Source organism: Malaclemys terrapin, chromosome 7 (assembly GCF_027887155.1).
Source record: "Malaclemys terrapin pileata isolate rMalTer1 chromosome 7, rMalTer1.hap1, whole genome shotgun sequence".
NCBI classification, from domain to species: domain Eukaryota; kingdom Metazoa; phylum Chordata; order Testudines; family Emydidae; genus Malaclemys; species Malaclemys terrapin.
In genome coordinates, this window is record NC_071511.1 from 60288833 (window position 1) to 60307981 (window position 19149).

The following is a 19149-nucleotide window of genomic DNA, read 5'->3' on the forward strand; positions in this document are numbered from 1 at the left end:
ACTGTTTGTGGGAGAGAAGGCAGCAAGAAAGGGCCCTGTGCTTTTGGGTTACGGTTCCCCTTTAAGGAGGGAAGGAGAGATGCTCTATGCAAGGGAAATGGCAGCTAAGTCCAAGTGGGAGCAGAGGCACAAAGTCAAGAGCAGGACAAAGACAAAGGGCCTGATCGCAAGAGGTACATAGTGGCCCTGGCTCCTGTCACAGCTGGGATCAGGCCCAAGGATAGGAGAGATGTGGAATTGCCTAAGGGAGCAGGGGTGATGTAGGATGAGATGAGAGCAAAGTTCACCATGGGACATGTACACACTTAAGTACAGTTTAGAACTTCACTCACAAAGCCCTGGAAAAACATGCTACAGGGGACAACTGGCTATCTAATAGGTCTGAAAATGATGTAAATGTAACAAATTGTCGAGTGGATGTGTTTCCAGTGGGGTTCCACAGGGATTGGTTCTCAGCCCTAAGCTATTCCACATTTTTAACAGTGACCTGGAAGAAAAGATAATATAGCCACTGATAAAGTTTGCAGATGACACAAAAATTGGGGGAGTGGTAAATAATGAAGAGGACAGGTCACAGATAGAGTGATTGGGATCGCTTGGTAAATTGGGTGCAAGCAAACAATATGGCTAAATGTCAATGTAGCCCTTTAGGAACAAAGAGGGTAGGCCATATTTACAGGATGGGCGAACTCTGTCCTGGGAAGCAGGGACTCTGAAAAAGATTTGGGGGTCGTAGTGGATAATCAGCTGAACATGAGCTTATAGTGTGATGTTGTGGTCAGAAGAGCCAATACAATCCTGGGATGCATAAATAGGGGAATCTCAAGTAAGAATAGAAAGATTATTTTATTTCTGAATTTGGCACTGGTGCAACTGCTGCTAGGATCCTGTGTTCAGTTCTGGTGCCCACAATTCAGGAAGGATGTTGATAAATTGGAGAGGGGTCACAGAATAGCCACGAGAATGATTAAAGGATTAGAAAACCTGCCTTATAGTGACAGAACTCCTTGAGTCTATCTCGTTAGACTAACAAAGAGAAGGTTAAGTCTGAAAGTACCTACATGGGGAGCAAATATTTAATAATGGGCTCTTCAGTCTAGCAGAGAAAGGTCTAACACCATCCAATTGCTGTAAATTGAAGCTAGACCAATTCAGACTGGAAATAAGGTATAGATTTTTAACAGTGAGGGTAATTAACCATTGGAACAATTTACCGAGGGTCACGGTGGATTCTCCATCTCTGACATTTATTAAATCAGGATTGGATGTGTTTCTACAAGAGCTTCTCTAGGAATTATTGGGGGGCAGTTCTCTGGGCTGTGTTATATAGGAAGTCAGACTAAATCATCACAATGGTCTCTTCCTGCCTTGGAATCTGAACTCTGCCCTGCTCCCCAGGAATGAGCCAGATGAGGTCGGCTGGCCTTCTGGCTGAGGCACTGGAGCAGGACACAGGAGAGCTGGATTTAATCCCCGCTCTGCCACCCACTCCCTGTGTGACCCTGGGCAAGATCCCATCACAGCTGGATCAGAATCCAGGGGTCTTCCCTCCGGCTCCAGAGAGGACTGACCTTTCCAAGGCACAAGACATCTCCCCTCCCCCACCCCCAGCTTGGTATTGCCCATGGACCATTCCTTGCCCTCTGGCCATTCCCAGGCATGGGGGATGGTAGCTGCCACCGCTCACTACAGATGTTTCTGCCCAGAGGTTTGAGAGCAGCGAGCGAGGACAGACCCAGTGGAGCCGGTGGTGACGCTAGCTTTAATGCAACCACACTTTTGACACAAAGCCCAGGGCACTTTAGAATCGTTTAATGCCTTTTAACAACCACATTTATGTCCTGGAATGAGTGGCAACCTCCTGCCTCAGACGGCAGTAAAAGCCCTTTGCTATAAAAGTGAGTTCTGGAGGGAGCAGGGCTGGGAAGCACACAGGAACCGGATGGAGCTCCTCAACACTGACAGGAATCCAGCTTCCCTCTGACACCACTCGTGATGGGGCAGAGGGACACCTAACTAGCCGCGAGTAGGGCAGCAATGGGCTCTCACATGGTGTTTTGGTGGCTCCTCTCCAGGAACTGGGGCGGATGGAGGCAGAGCAGGATGGGAAGAGGATGAATGAGCAAATGGAGCTAGTTTGGGTTTGGGCCCAGCGATGGGTGAGGGATGGGGGGTTCTGATTCTTCCTGTGCCAGGTCTCTAAGCAGGGGCTATTCTGAGCAATTGTCCTGATTACAGAGACTGATGAGTTTGTGCACTCGACGCAGAGAGAGGAATCGGGTCGGCCCAGGAAGGATCAGAGCACTCGCATGCCCAGGAAGAGGCGTTTGGGGTGCTGTTTCCTGAGGATTTGCACAGCATTACTGACTCACTGGGTACAAGAGTCCTGCATTGTTGGCTGAGCCAGCCGTGGCAGTCTCAGAAAGCCTGAGGTCACAGCCAGCCCTGCCACACGCAGGGGACCAGGAATGTAACAGCTAATCTCAGCTTCCAGTTAAATACTCAGGCTATGGCTACACTGGCGCTTTACAGCACTGCAACTTTCTCACTCAGGGGTGTAAAAAAACACACCTCCGAGCGCAGCAAGTTATAGCGCTGTAAAGCACCAGTGTAAACAGTGCCCCAGCACTGGGAGCCGCGCTCCCAGGGCTGTAAGCTAATCCTCTCCTGGAGGTGGAGTACCTGCAGCGCTGGGAGAGCTCTCTTCCAGCGGTGGCACGCGACCACACTCGCACTTCAAAGTGCTGCTGCGGGAGCATTCCCAGTTTCAAGGGTAGCCATGGCCTGAGTGTTTCCTTGCAATGAGCCTGGACAACGTATTCAATGCTGCAAGCCCATTGCCTGCCACTAGCTCTTCCCAATGATGCCAGGTTAGTCACAGCGTCTCACAGCCTCCCAGGGCTGGGCTATGGGGCCAGTAAAACCATGTCCATTGCTCCCTAGACTCTTGGGAATGTAGAACCAGGGCAGGCAGGGAGCCTGCCTTAGCCCTGCTGTGCCAACAACTGGACTTTCAACGGCCCGGTCAGCAATGCTGACCGGAGCCACCAGGGCCCCTTTTTGACTGGGCGTTCCGGTCGAAAACCGGATGTCTGGCAACCCTACCTCCATGTCTGGGAATGCTCATTGTAACCTCCCTGAACCTTGGCTCCCATTTTGGTGAAGCAGGCTGGGATAAACTATCCTACAGCGGAGGGGTGCAGGTTGTTCCCAGGACCCTCTTCTGGGCATTCACACTCACACACTGATAAAGCAAGAACCTGGATCAAAACACTTACTACAATTCAGATCAGAATTTGACTGGAGTAATTCCTCCCTCTCTCTGTGGCTTGTGCTCACTGCAACAGTCAACGTGAGTGACTACACTGCAGTCACTCCACTCCAGCTAGCCTAGCTCCCGGGAGAGCAGCCACTCTGCCCCATGCCACCCCACCCCCAGACTGTAATTCCAACTGATGCATCCCCACTGCATCACTAGCTCCAGTGTCAGCAGCACTCAGATTTCATCCTACCCCCTTGATGGGCCAGACAACTCGAGTTTAAACCAATACTTAACTCACGCTAGAAATGTGTGTGTGAGAATGAGAGTCAAGCTAGAGATAAAAGTCAAGTGATAGCTCCAGATAACAATGCAGATGGAAAGCCTTAACACACACACATGCTCTCCCCCTCTCTGAACAGGACACCTTAAAAGCTTCCTGAATTCCAAGAAATATATATTGAACAAAATTGGATCCCCAAAAAATTTAAAGTCATCCCTAAAAAGTCAGCCAATGGCAGTAAGTTTGCTTGGTCCAGACTGGTTAATTCTCATTCCTTGACTCCACGGTCACCTATTCCACATCAGCCTGATAGGAAAGACAGCTTGAGGACATGACAATTTTCATGTTCAAAATCCTTTGTCCAACTTTAAATCACCTTTTAAAATCCACGATTCTGCCTCTGAGTTTCACCCTAGAGCCAATGTCCATTCAAGTGATGGATCCTGCGGGATCACATGGGGATGAGTGTGGTATAAATGCTTAGTTAGGTACCTAAGACAAATCTTTGGGAACTAATGGTTGATTCCCTACTATGAGAAATCACTGCTGTTCTCCTTATTGCAGAACTCGCATCCAGACTGATAGCTAGATAACCACTGTCACAATACAGAGACAAGCAGCGGAATGAGTCAAATCCATTTTTAATGTGATTTCTCATGGTGAAGGCTACAGCCTTGTTAATTTTTACAATGCTAGAAGCAAGTGGCTCTCAAACAGCTATACATCTACCTGCATGCAGAACAATTACATTGCTGGGGAAGACACAGACAGCCATTCTGAATGCAAACATCAACACAGCCACCCAAAAATCTATGTACAACCATGAACTCATGTCTCCCAAATATAGGGACGGTGCTTGGAGGAAATGTGATTTTTTCATTTTGTGGTGTTGTAGGTTATCATCTCAATCCAGAGAAACAAGCAACTCCTTTTTGTTAACACAAATGAAAATGCTAGAGAGTGTTATCCCTGTCCAGATGCATAGCTAACTTACATGAAAAAGACAAAAACAGAACACACACCATATGGGTTTTTTGTTCTGAAATAGAAAATCAGTCCATGTGGCAGAAAATGCATGCAGTGTTTACAGGGTTAAACATTCTTCTGATTAGTCGGCTTTACTGAATGTAGAAAGCATAACAACAACACATACGATATCTCAGATCAAAAATGCACAGAGCAGAATAAAGCCCCCTTTGCTAACCAAACTGCTGCATGCATAGCTCCCTTCCCTCTGCATGTTAATACAGGATAAATCCTTTCCTGTGATTTAAAGTAAAACACACAACACTGAACACACCAAAAATATCATGACTTACCCTTTCGGAGACACTTGCTTTTCTTAAGATATTTGGCAGTGAAAAATGGCATAGCTGCAATAGCAAGGTTTCAGCCAAAGCTGACCTTTTATTACCAAGTGCTAAGACCAAAATGACTGGACCAAAGAGAGAAAGCCAATTATTATACCAGATCTTTAAAATGCTCAATGATGAGCAAAGGGAATTCAGAGTGGGGTAAAGTATGTCAAGTTGCACGGTGGGGATTGCAGATATCTTTCTGCTCATTAGCACTGCTGTTCGAGTTATTTAAAGTGCGCTCAGGGGAAATGAGGACAATTTCCATGACAATATGTACAGTATCATATAAGGAGGAAGCATTTTTTCAGGCAGAACTTCTGCATTACTCAGCTGCCACAGCAACCAGCAGTATGTTGAGAAGGAAAGAAAGAAGGGGGGAAAAATCCATCAAGTCTGGGAAGGGTAAAAACTGAGCCAATTAACCAGGTCTTGTCCCAGGGGAAAATGTGCTACCACACACCTTCATACTAGCATACCGGGATATCCTCCTGTTTGTTCTTAGCAACCTCTCCAAAAAGGAAGCATTGTCAAGTGCTGAGAGTCAGCCAATTGATTCCTGGCTCTGCTACAATTTTGCTCCGTGATCTGGGACAAGTCAATTCACCTCTTTCTGCCTCAGTTTCTCACTCCTTTAAAATCGCAGTAATAATACCACCCTGACTCATTTAAATGCTGTACTGCTTAGTTCATAAAGGGCTTTGAGAATCTTGGGTGGAACACAATATAAAGGTACAAATTATGATAAATAATAAATCCGTGGTGTTTGCGCTCCATCAGCATGTCTGGTTTTTATTGCCAACATTTACCCTTCAGAATAAAATGCCACGTAGTGTATCTTTTTCCTTACTCACCTACATCCCCTAACTTTGTCTAGGACTCATCTATGTGATCAGTTAGTACGCGGCATGCCGGGGTGTGAATGGACCACACACTAGCCTGCCATGCGTTCACTGGCCATGTGGTCTCTGCTACCATGCACTAGAGTTCCCTAGAGCTTTGACGTACTCCTGTTTCAAAGCACACTATGTCAAAGCATACAATATGACTTTTTAGTGTGTTGTAGCAGCATCCATTGGGCCAGTGCGTTAGTGGCAGGTTAGCGCATGATACATTCGCACCCTGTTTTGCTGAGCATGAAATGGCCAGGTAGACAAGCCCTAAGAGATTATCATCAATACCCTCACCATCTCCTCTACTTCCCTAGAGAACTTCATGGAGCCCAGAGCTGGTTTGGCACCCGGGAACCTAAAGTCTTCTATTTCCACACAAGAGAGACAGCACACACTGTGGCAAGGAAAATACTCCACCCATGTGCTTCTCATTCACTGGACTTACTGCCTCTCTTTGGAGTTCAGCTGCCTCCTTACATCACAGGACGCAGTTCAGATGCAAGGAGCAGCAGCGTGGCCCCGTGAACAGAACACAGGATTGGGTTGGGAGATTTGGATTCTGTTCCTGGCAGAGTCACTGTGTGCCTAGGGCAAGCCTCTTAGCTTCTCCATGCCTCAGTTTCCCCACCTGTAAGAGTGAGGAGAGACTGATACCCCACTTTTATAATGAGCTTTGGGCTCTTTGATGAAAAGGGCTAGATAAATAATACCAAGAATTAGCATTTCCAGGGACTGTTCAATCCTTGGCCTCTTGGATAATGCTATTGCTTGTACTAATTCTGTCACCATTACCTCATTGCTACCCTGGTGAATACTGAAACCAGTCACCTGGAGGTGAAAGGATCTGTGTAACCCACTACCAACCTTCACAATCATCACTGGCCAAATTCAGCTTGGGTTTAATGCCCTGGAAAGGCAGGAGTTCTGACTGAAGCCTTCCCAAATGCGTGACAAAGCCCACATACTGACCCATCTCAGGGTAGGCAGCCAGTGTCAAGGTTTTTAAAATCAACCTGCTCTTAGTACCATCCATATTTTATAGTGAGAGCGTCATAAATTCAAGGTCCAAGGTCCTAAGAAAACCCAGACGATTAGAGGTGCTCTGCCCTTTGTTGGAAGATCTTCCCGCTGTTTAGCAGCTTCCGCATCTAGGAGGAGCCCAGGTAGTTCATGCAGTGCTGAACAGGAATTTGTTGGATTCACTATACTGGAACAGAGCATCAACCTTGCTAGCTGCTGCTCCTGGGAGCTGCTGATACCTCAGGCTTCCCAAGCTGAAAAATCCAATTTTTTAATCAGTAACCACCTCTAACTGCGCCTGTTGCACTCAAGGTCAGACCGTGTGCAGTGGTGGCCATCTATCCTCAGGCCAGGAAGGACCAGGCCCAGAATCTGGCCAGGCTCTTTCCCCAGGGCTCCAGCTTTATTTCTTCCACATAAAAGCTAGCACAGCACATCGATCATCCCTTTCCCCTAACCAGGATCTTTTGCAGGGGCCTATCTATTCCCTGCAGGTTTCCACTCTACAGGCCGCTTGCCTGAGAGTCATACCCTGCTTCAGGGTCTGCCACAGGAGCCAGCCTGCTTCCTTTCTCCCCTCCCAGGAGCTTCCTACTAGAGCCTCCTTGCTGCTGACAGCTCTCTCCTTAGCTGAGCCCCTTGCTGGCTTTTTTAATCACCTAATCTCTAGCTGATCAGTCTCAGCCTGGAGGCAGCTGATCCATCACCAGCGAAGCTGGATCCAACTCCCCTTAATGGGTAAGCCACTCTATGACAGGTGATGATGGGGATATTGGGATGGGGAGGCGTGAAGAGTTGTCCATTATTCCATGAGTCTCTGTCTGTCCCCATTTCAAACCGGGAGCTATGCCCTGGTCCATTACGTTCCCTCACATACAAAGAGCAAAGCGGTGCTTTCAGACACAATGATCTCTATTTTAAATTATGAGAACAACAAAACAGGAAAGAACAAAAGTAGTCTCCTCGCGCAAGAGAGCACAGAGTGTGGTTTCCCCTGGCACTCTGCACTGGGCTTTGAGAACAGGAAGCCTGCTGAACTGTGCACACAGAATGCCTAGAAAATGTAAAGATACAGCACACATCAAAGAGCACCAGTTTCATAAAGCCCAATACACACAATCTATGTATGGTACTTATTACTGTAGTACTTGAGCCGCTCAATCTTTTCACATGTATTTATCCTCACAACACCTCTCTATGGGCTACTACTATCCCCATTTTACAGAATGGGAATTGCAGCAAACAGAGATTAAGGCTATGTTTCCACTAGAAACACTGCAGTGTAGACACTTGCTATTCAGCATAGAACCCCTCCCTTTGCTGTAGTTAATCCACTTCCAAGAGGTGGTAGCTAGATTGATGGAAGAATTCCTCTGTATACCTAGCACTGTCTAAACCCAGGGGCTAGGTTGGCTTAACTACATTACTCATGAGTGTGGATTTTTCACACTCCTGAACAACAACATAGTTGGATCATTCTAACTTTTTGGAGTAGACCTGGTCTAAGTGACTTATCCAAGGTCACCCAGGGAGTCTCTATAGAGCATGGAACTGAACTGAGGTCTCCTGAGTCCCAGGTTAGTGTCCTAACCACTACACCATCCTTCCTCCAGTCAGGTGCTGCCCTTTCTCTCACTCCTCCCCACCCACAGCCCTGCCAGGCCATGATTAGTAGCTCTCCTTTTACTTCCCCCCCTGCCCTCCTCCTTTTTTAGGTTTAATGGAGGGAGATTTCTTTCCTCTAAAATGAGAATTAAATCCAAACCTTCCCTTTGGCAGACACAATCCAGTGCAGATGCCTCTTCCCACAGATGGCTGGAAACATTTTGGGGATTTGCAACACCTCCCCACCACGACCAATGTGTTTACCTTAGAATCAGGCTATTTTAAAGAACTAATTAGACCATTTCTCTGCAAACTTCACTCCCAATCCCCACGCCTCCTCCTCCTCCTCCCTGCTGTCACAGCACAGCACTTGGGGAGATTCAGAGAACAAAAGTACAACTATAACTTCCCCTTTATCCTTTGGCTTCTTTGTCACCCCATCACTGCCTACTATCCTCCCACACAGCAATGCAGCAGGTGGGACTTTTGCTGGAGAAAGCCAACTACATTTTACTCCCTGCAAAAAAGTTCAGCTGAAACCACAGCAACCAGAAGGGAATTTCTCACCCTGCACTTTAGTCAGGGCCAAATTTAGACCTATTTCAGGTTCTAAGGACCTGTCTTTCCAAGGATCTATTACCACACGCCCCCTACACTTGCCAGCCAGAGGGCCTACCTCATGTTCCTACCTGCAGCTGCATCTGACGCTGGATCTAGCAGGCAGAAGCTGAATTCCTGGAGTTACCTCCACACCCCCCATTACTGTTGCACCACTTGCTTCCCAGAATGGGGCACCACCCTGAGATTTCCAGAGAGAACCTGGTTTGTCTCCATCAAACAAGAACAGTCAGCCATCACATACATTTAAATCAGGACAATAATATACACACACTGTCTGTATATACCACTGTAAGGGCCATGGGCCTGTGCCCTGGGGAGTGGGAGTTATACCTTGTGTCTATTTCGTTTGCGCTGGCGCAGCTGTGTACTTCCAGCAGTCTGACATGCCAGCAATCATGTCAGAAACACTATTCTGCTGAAATCTACAGGCTTCAGGAAAAGATCTGAACTCTGAAGTTTACCCCCCTTGTATGGGCTCTCCTTGCTGATCACCGATTCACTTAACAGGTGCCACAGGTGTTTTTAGAAAGGGCTCCATGTAACAGAAGTCCCTTGGGATCTGAATATCTCTGTGCTATGTAACGGGATCACATGGTACCATCACTTCAGAGATTTCAAAGCACCATTGGTGACGAATCCAGCCCCGCTAGCTCTGCGGAGGGGGTTAAGCACAATTGCCCCCCATTTCACAGATGGAGAGCCTGCTGCACACAGAGCTGACATTATTTGCCTAAGGTTATGTGGTGAGTTACTAGTGAGCAAGGAACATAACTGGGGGAGGTGGTCTCGATTCCAAGACTCCATGCTGTAACCGCTACACAAGACTACTTCACTGCCTGAGAGGAAGAGAGAAGTGGCTGATTGAGATAGTGGTACAGACATGAGAATTATCCCCATCCATTATAGCCACTTGGTTGCACCCACACATGGGAATTTTTCACTGAAACCCAGCAGTGTGGGACTTTCTGTTGTCATCTCCTGCTGTGCAAAGTGAGTGTGAAAGTCTAGGCACCAGGCACTGGAGAATCAGGCCTGGGATTTTTACATCTGAGCAGCTCCATAGCTAGGCAATGTGTCCATATGCTTCTCCTCGCTGACTCATCTTCCAACCATTACCACGGCAGGATGCAAATCAACTGAAGAGGAAGGGAGAAGAGTGAAGATGTGTGTGTGTATGTTGGGGGGGGGGGGCAGGGGACAAGTTCCCTCTGTCCCCCAGCAACAAGGGCTTATAGTAGGGTTCCCCACTTTCTAAATAGCATAAAACCGAACACTGTATCCCTGCCCCTTCCCCGAGCCCCCCCCCCACTACATTGCCCCTCCCTCCGTGGCTTGCTGTCCCCCACCCTCACTCACTTTCACTGGGCTGGGGTAGGGGGTTGCGGTGTGTGAGGGGATGAGGGCTCTGGCTGGGGTCCAGGCTCTGCGGTGGGGCTGCGGGGGTTTAGGGTGCAGGAGGGGGTTCCAGGCTGGGGGGTTGGGCTGAGGGATTTGGAATGTGGGAGGGGGCTGCAGGTTGAGACAGGGGATTGTGGTGTGTGGGGGGATATGGGCTCTGGGCTGGGGGTGTGGGCTCTGTGGTGGGGCCAGGGGTGAGAGGTTTGGGTTGCAGGAGAGGGCTCCAGACTGGGGGTGGGGCCAAGGGATTCAGAGTGTGGGAAGGGGCTGTGGGTTGGGGTGATGGCTCTGGGTGCTGGCTCTGAGGTGGGGCTGGGGATGAGGGGTTTGGGGTTCCTGGCCAATGGGAGTGCGGAGATGGTGCTCAGGGCAGGAGCAGCACACAAAGCCCCGTGGGCCCTCCCCCCCCGCCCTGGAGCTGGACCTGCTGGCCGCTTCCGGGGTGTAGCGCAGTGCCAGACAGGTAGGGACTAGCCTGCCTTAGCCCCGTAGCACCGCTGACGGGACGTTTAATGGCCTGGTCGGCATTGCTGAGCGGAGCCACCAGGGTCCCTTTTTGACCAGCGTTCCGGTTGACTGCAGACTCCCTCTGCTGTCACCCTAGCAGCTTATAGGGTGACTGCAGAGGGAGGGACAGAGCCTTTGAAGCAGGATGCCTGGTAAAGGAGTGGCCTGCTTGGCAGGGTACATGCTGTGTGAAAGGGGCTGAGCTAAATGAGCTCTGAGACAGCCATGCAGCAAGGCTCCCCCTGGCCTGTCATTCAGCAGCCCCCACCCTCCCCCGAGGCATATGTTATTGAATGGAATAAATGTATGCACTGGGGGGGGGGAAAACGAGGGAGGGGAATCATTTGCAAAGATTTCTCATTGTCTGAAACTGCCAAATAATTAGCAATCTGCAGGGTTGTTGCAGCGCATTGGTCCCAGGATATTAGAGACCCAAAGAAGAGCTCTGCGTAGCTCAAAAGCTTGTCTCTTTCACCAACAGAAGTTGGTCCAATAAAAGATATTACCTCACCCATTCCAATAATTTGCAAGTGTCTTCTAATTGTACTTAGAGGTGTTTTTATAACCTGTGCAATAATCTTTGTGTTGTACACATTACATTTCAAAATCAGGATGGCTTTACTCTGTAGTTATGTATACAGGGCGGGCTCTAACTTTTTTGCCGCTCCAAGCAAAAAAAAAAAAAAAAAAAAAGAGTGCCGCCCTCCATAGCGCCGCCATAACACACACCCTCAGCACCGCGACGCCATCCCCTCACCCCCCCCGCGGAGTGCCACGCTGCCGAACACACACCCCCAGCCCAAACCCCCCCGCTGAACCCCCCAGCCCCCCGCAGAGCACCACGCCGCTGAACCCCCCCAGCCCCCCGCGCCGCCGAACCCCCCCCAGCCCCCCGCGCCGCCGAACCCCCCAGCCCCCCGCAGAGCACCGCCGAACACCCCCCCCCACGGATCGCCACCGAACCCCCCCGCCGAACCCCCCAGCCCCCTGTGGAGCACCGCCGAACACCCCCCCACCCTCCGCGGAGCGCCGCGCTGCTGAACCCCCCGCCATCACACACACACCTCCCGCTGAGCCGCCAAACACCCCCACTGCCAAGCTGCGCTGCCACACCCCCCCAGCCCCCCCGCGGACCGCCGCTGCTGAATCCCACCCCCCAGCGTCCCCCGTGCGCCCAGCCGCCAAAACAAAAACAACCCACCCCACTCCCAGCGCCGCCTGACCAAACCCCAAAAAACAACCCCTGAGCACCCCCACCGCCAACCCAAGATTGGCCGCCCCTTATCAGGTGCCGCCCCAAGCACGTGCTTGGTCGGCTGATGCCTGGAGCTGGCCCTGTATGTATAAATAGTATTGATAGAACAAAAGAATCTCAGACTCAGTTAAAAAACTACTGTGACTACAATATACTTCTGGGAAGCCTGGATCTACATGTCCTTACCATTGCCTTGCAAACTCCTGCTCACTCATTTGCCTGGGGCAAGTAACTGTTTATGAAAGGCAAGTGAAATCAAATATATATGTTTTTAGCATAATTGATTCCAGCCACTGTGATTGAGATGATGTCTGGACTTATAAGAGTTCATAGCAATTTAGAAAGGCTGCCTTATTGTGTTATTGGTGTGTAACAGTTGTAATTTACTAGGTGCCACAAGTACTCCTGTAATTTACTAGGGCTTCCTTATAGCAATGCACTGCGACTCAACAGTGAGTGACATACTTGTGTTTCTGATCCTGCAAACAGATCCACACAGTCGGAACCCTGGCACCTGTGTGGCTCCAGTAGCAAGCCTGGGATCTAAGGTCTGCACTGTTCCTATCTGCATCCATGTGGATTCATGACCGAACTCCCAAAGCCGGGTCCCCATGGGCACAGAGTAAAACCAGGGATACAGACAATTTTGCTGGTTGTTCCAAAGTCCTGGGTGGAGATCTAGAGGGCATTTTCAGGACACTGGGGCTGGGATTTATGGGAGTTAGGTGTCCAAATCCCCAGAATTCCAGGGGGATTCCTAACTCCCTTAGCCATCTTTGCAAAGCTATCCATCTGAAAACTGGAATTAAAATTTTGGACTAACTCTTGTCCTCCTTATTAGCATCCCACTGACATTCCTGGGAATTTTCCCTGGATAAGGACAGAAGAAATTGGCCCATATTTTTTTAAAGCTTTAAAGAAGAAAAGCAATGTAAGACATTCCCCAGGACAGCCCCCCTTTGCTTTCTTTCACTGCCTAAGGCTCCCTAAGATGAAGAGGATGATGTGTTGAAAACCCCTTTGATACCGAAGATTTCTAGTGTGTGAAGTGCATTTAAAATTTCCAGCCAGCATTTTTATCTTGATCTATATTTAAATGGTGTGTTTCTAAATGAACAGTGACAAGCTAAAGTCTATTCTCCTCCTGCAGAATCTGGCTTCTACAGTATGGCTAACCCCAGACATTCCAAAATCTTGAGACAGGCCCCCAAAATCATGAGAGTGTTTTTATTTCCCTGATAGTTTGAACCTTTATGGGGTCATGTTTTCAAGCTTTTCTCTGGAACCAGGAGAACTAAAAACCTTACTCTCCAAAAAAAGGTATTCGTAGTTAATAACATGAGTCCAGGAGCTGGGGCTTTAAGGCAGAAAAAAGAATTGGCTATGCTGTTTCTAAGTTGCCTTCTGACCACCCCCTTGCAATTTCTGTGGATTCGCTCTTGGGGAGAATGTACTAAAAGCAGAGTTCTGCCCAAACCTGCAACTTTTAGGTCTCAATCCAGATCTGAACTTTTCCTAGGTCTGGCCAGGGTGCTGCCTAGGCAGCTGCCCATTCGTCAAGACAGGCCCCACCAGAAAGCATAGATCTGGATTCTGTTTGAGTGGTTCACATCAGGAGGTTTGGTTCAGACCCACTGATAACTGAGTGATGTACTGAGGAAGCTGGCTGCCCTGACCACCTTCCCATTAGTGTATTGTGTTCTCACTAGTGCTGCACTCCCGTGTCCCCCTAGAACATCTGGGGGCATATGCCAGGGTTCTCTGAACCAAGCCGCTCTGTGATTCTTTCCCAGTGAATTGTGGGAGAACCTGTGTGTCCTTCTGGGCACCTGGGGGGGGGGGAGAAGAGAGGAGAATTATGGGCAGGCATTATGGAGGGCTATCAGCACTGAGTGGTTTAGCCTGCATCCTCAATGCAAAGTGGGCAGGTTACCAGCCCAGGCCTTAGCCTATGCCCGCAGCCAGGCCACCTAGCCCGAGTTAAAAACCATCACCACATTCCGCTCAGAGAGTTTTTGTGTGGACGGGAGGGGACTTGAGGACAACACCCAACTAAGATCCTAGGCTAACTCTGCAGTGAAGACAGCCTTAGAGTTGCCCTATGGAAATAATAAAGGGAAGGTGCTCAAAATAAATAAATAAATAAATAAAGCAAACAAACCCACACCCACAAAGAATAGCAAGATGCAAATCAGCCACACACTGAATTTCAAAGCTCTTCTTAATTCTGGTCTCTTCCTGTTTCTGTAGATGCCACAGGCAATGCTCCAAGCCGTACTGATGAACAGAGTTCTGATCACATTGTTAGTCTCACGCCCACACGTATCTAACTTCTTCGGGGGCAGTTCCTTTGTCTCCAATTGTTGCTGAATTAGCGGATGCGATCGCACGGAAATATCAGAGCCCTGCTGGATCATTTTGTTAATGCATTTACATTTTCACATCCCTCCACTGGTTCCAGCTGGGGTGGAGACAAAGAGATTGTGCAGTATTTAAGTCTCATGAAAAAGCAGGAGGCTGAGGAAATATCATAAAGCATGTTCTTGGGAGATTTCCAAACCAAGCAGCTTCCTTGATGTTCATCAAGGGTTAAATTGCTATTCTGCTCTTGATCTGCTCCTGATGGCGTGGACTGCACCCTCCGCAAGTTTGCCGGTGACGCTAAACTGGGAGGAATGGTAGATACCCTGGAGGGTAGGAATAGGATACAGAGAGACCTAGACAAATTGGAGGATTGGGCCAAAAGAAACATGATGAGGTTCAACAAGGACAAATGCAGAGTCCTACACTTAGGACGGAAGAATCCCATGCACTGTTACAGACTAGGGACCGAATGGCTAGGCAGCAGTTCTGCAGAAAAGGACCTAGGGGTCACAGTGGACAAGAAACTGGATATGAGTCGACAGCGTGCCCTTGTTGCCAAGAAGGCTAATGGCATTTTGGGCTGTATAAGTAGGGGCATTGGCAGCAGATCGGGGGACATGATCATTCCCCTCTATTCAACATTAGTGAGGCCTCATCTGGAGTACTGTATCCAGTTTTGGGCCCCACACTACAAGAAGGATGTGGAAAAATTAGAAAGAGTCCAGAGAGGGTACATGTCACTGCTTCCGGCAGCTGCTTGAGGTAAACGCCACCTGGAGCTCGCACCCCTGACCCACTCCCCAACCACCTGCCCCAGCCCTGATTCCCCTCCTGCCCTCCGAACCCCTTGGTCCCAGCCCAGAGTACCCTCCTGCACCTCCAACCCCTCATCCCCAACCCCACTCCAGAGCCTGCACCCCCACCCCCCCGGAGCCCTCACCCTGCCCCACTGCCTGCCCCAACCTGGAGCCCCTTCTCGCACCCTGAATTCCTCATTTCAGGCCCCATCCCAGAGCCCTCACCCCTTCCTGCATTACAACCCCCAGTTTCGTGAGCATTCATGGCCCGCCATACAATTTCTATACCCAGATGTGACCCTCCGGCCAAAAAGTTTGCCCACCCCCGATTTAGGGTCAGATTGCCAGCTGGTGAATGTAGTTCCGTTGAAGTCAATGGATCTACACCAATTTACCCAGCTGAGTACCAAGCCCTTCGAGAATACAGAGGGCAGCATCTCAGTTTCTGATGTGTTATTTTTATTTCTTTAATGCTGTCCCTAGTAGTAGGATGCCATAGTTTCCCCTCTGGTTTTCCATCACTGCCTTTAGGGCTAGGCAGTAGGCAGTTCAGGAAGGAATTGAAAGAGTCACTCATATACCAAGGATAGAAAATAAACCTGTGCTGTCTCAATATGAATATTTCAAGGAGAATGACCACCTACACCCTGGGCAGACCACAGGGAGGACAGAGAGAGGGCCAAAATATTAATAGCCTACTCCAATATTTCAGACCCACTACCTCCCTAATGGTATCTGATGGCCTTCTCCAATAGATTAACATCTTTCTGGTACTGAGCGGGCCAAGATATTGCCTCATTGTCTAAGTTCCTTATTTTGCTATTCCCCAGCCCCCCCTCAAGTAGAGGCTTTCCATTTGGAAGCTGCGCAGTTTAAGAGAAGTCTGTATTTTGTCGTGCAATTCACAACTGGGAGCCACGGTTGGCTATTTTAGGGTATCGCTGAACTTGCCCATGCAGGCAGGCAATGTGAGAATGCTTCCTGAAGTCACCTCCTTAGGTCTTCCTGGAGATGCTAACTAGAGTTATGGGAAGGAGGAACTTAACCCAGGTTGCTTCAACCCTTGGCTGTTGGACTGGTGATCCACATACAATATACAGTATTATTGGCAATTTAACTGTGTAGACCAGGTCTGCAGCTGCTGGGCTGTTCCTACTGGCCACTGCTGCCAATTGACTCAAAGGGGCCATTGCAGAAGTTGTGGATTGCCAGAAAGGACTTGTCACAACACTTTCCACACAGCTCCTTATTGTGCCAGTCTACAGCGGTTTTAGGCTATGTAAGGATCCCCGTTGGGTAGGGCCTGTCAGGAACAGGGCCCTTGGTGCAGCAAGGCTAAACAGCCAGCATACGGCCCAGGATTGGGACCTGTATTTTCACAGTACAAAAGAACCAAGGGGCCCCAATTAAGACTGGTATTGCCAGACTTTTCAGTGCTGAACCATGTAGCCTTAGTGTTTTGTATTAATAGGTGCAGATGGTAGCACAACCTGTTCTTAAAGTTGCCTGACACATCCTATTAGAATACCTTGTTTTTAGATGCTCATAACTTTGCCAAACTTTAACCCTTCAGGCTGGAATTTTCCATGCTGGGTGTCTGCCTCAGGCTGAACTGTTTTGAAAAGTTTCAGCCAAAAACCATTCAGCCATTTCTGAGAATAAGTGAAAACACATTGTTTTGCCATATTAAAATAATTCTGGTGACCTTTTCTCTGAAAAACTCTAGGGGCCTCCATGCTTTGGAAGCTGGCAGGAGGGTGGGCCTTTGCATCATGGATGTGGTATCCCTGTGAAAATCTGCCTACATTTGGCCAAATTATAAGCCTGAGAGAGAGAGTGAGTGTGTGCGCGCCGGGGGGGGGGGAGGGGGAATTTAAAGCTCACACATGCTCAGTAGAGACTTAAAATCAAAAGATTCCATCCTTGCCGAGCAGGTGCCATTCCCCCCATAGCTCTTAGTGCTCACCAGACTGTGCTTGAGCCATCCCCACACAGTTACTGCCACAGAGATACTCCAGCCCAGGACAATGGGGCAAAGCTGGACTTCTCCTGTAATGGCTACTCCCAGCTGCTCTGGGCCAAGGTGTGGCTGGGCACTGGAACTGAGTGGTAGGGAAGAGAGACAGGGACTGGGCAAGGAGACTGGGAGCTGTGAGGAACTGGAGAGTGTGGGTGGAAGAGTAGTGGAAGAGCCATTGTCGGGGAAGAGACAGATTGGATGAGGAGCTGGGGGGAGACGAACTGGGACTGGCTGGGCAAGAAGACTGGGACTGGAAGTGGGAGGAGAGAGATGGAGACGGACTGGGAGCCCCAAAGGGAGAGGCACTTAGAATCGGACTTTCCAAAGTACTTATTATATAGCACTTGTCATGTTCAGCTCCCATTGATGTCAGTTGCAGCTGAGAGTGCTCAGCACTTCTGCAAATCAGTCTCAGCTGGGCACCCAGAAAATGAGGAACACACTGTTTGTGACCACATGTGAACAGTTTGGTTTAAGTCACTTTCCCAGCATTAAACAGGAACTTTGTGGCAGAGGCAGGGATAGACTCCTGTTCCCCAGCACTCAACTGCCTTAACCACGAGATCATCCTTTCTCTCCCTGAAATCCCCGGTTTCAGTCACTGCACACCTCTCAACTTCTGCAATGAATGAGGCAGGGGGCCTATAGACGACAGTCTCGTTCACTGCACAACGCTGGTTCATCATCTTTTCTGTGCACTGAATGAGACAGGGATCCTGTGGGAAAAAATAGCATGTGATCATGTCATTAAAGATTGTATCGTAATACATGCATACGAGGGGGCTGAATTAATGTTGCAGGGGGAAGGTTAATTCTGGCATTTCCTAACTTCTGAGTGCTTCACTTGGCAACCTTAGTATTCTTTTAATAGGGGTGTGTGAGTGAGTGTGAGAGAGTATAACAGATCATAAAGCACCCCATTTCTAATGCCCTCTGGGATCCTGTGGGCTGAGGGGTATTACAGCAAGTATTCTTTGTTTATACTAAAACTACCTAAAATTCAAGAATGCATTTCATAACACAAGGGTGATATGGTTAAATGCTCATTTCGGCAACCGACATTCAGAGGTGCTGACTTTCTAATGTGCTGCGCTCCCCCCTGCTCTGCCCCAGGCCTGCCCCACTTCACCATTTCCACAAAGCCCCACTCCTTCCCTCCCCCGAGCACACCCCACCCTCACTCCTCCCCCTTACTCCCCAGTGCCTCCTGCATGCCACTGAACAGCTGATCACTGGCACGCGGCAGTCACTGAGGGACAAGGGGGAGGCGCTGATCAGGGAGGGTGCACCCACCATGTTTGGCAACAATTAGTACTAGGCAATGCAGAATCCTCAAACCATCTCCTTTGGGCATCATTTTTCATGGTGAGCCCGAGGGAAGGTTGTTCTTGGGGCTGAGGCACTGGATTTGGACTCAAGAGACCTGGGTTTAATTTTTGGCTCTGCCACAGACTTCCTGTGGTTCCTTAGAGAAGCCACGCTGCACCTCAGTTTCCAAATCTGTAAGAGGAGAATAATAATCCTTCCTCTCCCCCCTTCTCTATGTTGATTGTAAGCTCTTTGGGGGCAGGGATCGCCTCCTACCAGCACACTGGTACCCTGATTGCAGCTGGGGCTCTAAGCACTAGCCTGTAATACAAGTGATATGCACTAAGAATTTCAAGTGGTCACTTGTCGCCAGATGTTTTCATTTCAATGGGCATGGCCCCTGTTTGTCTGGACTCTTCATGTTTGAGTCATTAACAGTTGCCAAAGGTACCCATTCCTGGAGT

The 19149-nt window shown here is 49.1% G+C and overlaps 1 protein-coding gene across 2 annotated transcripts in view; it reads right to left on the reverse strand.

The window, feature by feature from the left end:
* The window catches only part of ARHGAP22 (Rho GTPase activating protein 22), a 253622-nt gene that overhangs the window by 87492 nt on the left and 146981 nt on the right, over window positions 1–19149 (reverse strand). The window contains exon 1 of one of the 2 annotated variants that reach the window (XM_054033360.1): window positions 4862–5015. The exons of the other annotated variant lie outside the window; for it this stretch is intronic. Coding sequence (XP_053889335.1) covers window positions 4862–4913 — 52 coding nt within the window. The 5' untranslated portion in view covers window positions 4914–5015. Of the gene's footprint in view, window positions 1–4861; window positions 5016–19149 lie in introns of those variants that run through there. 2 annotated transcript variants of the gene reach the window in all.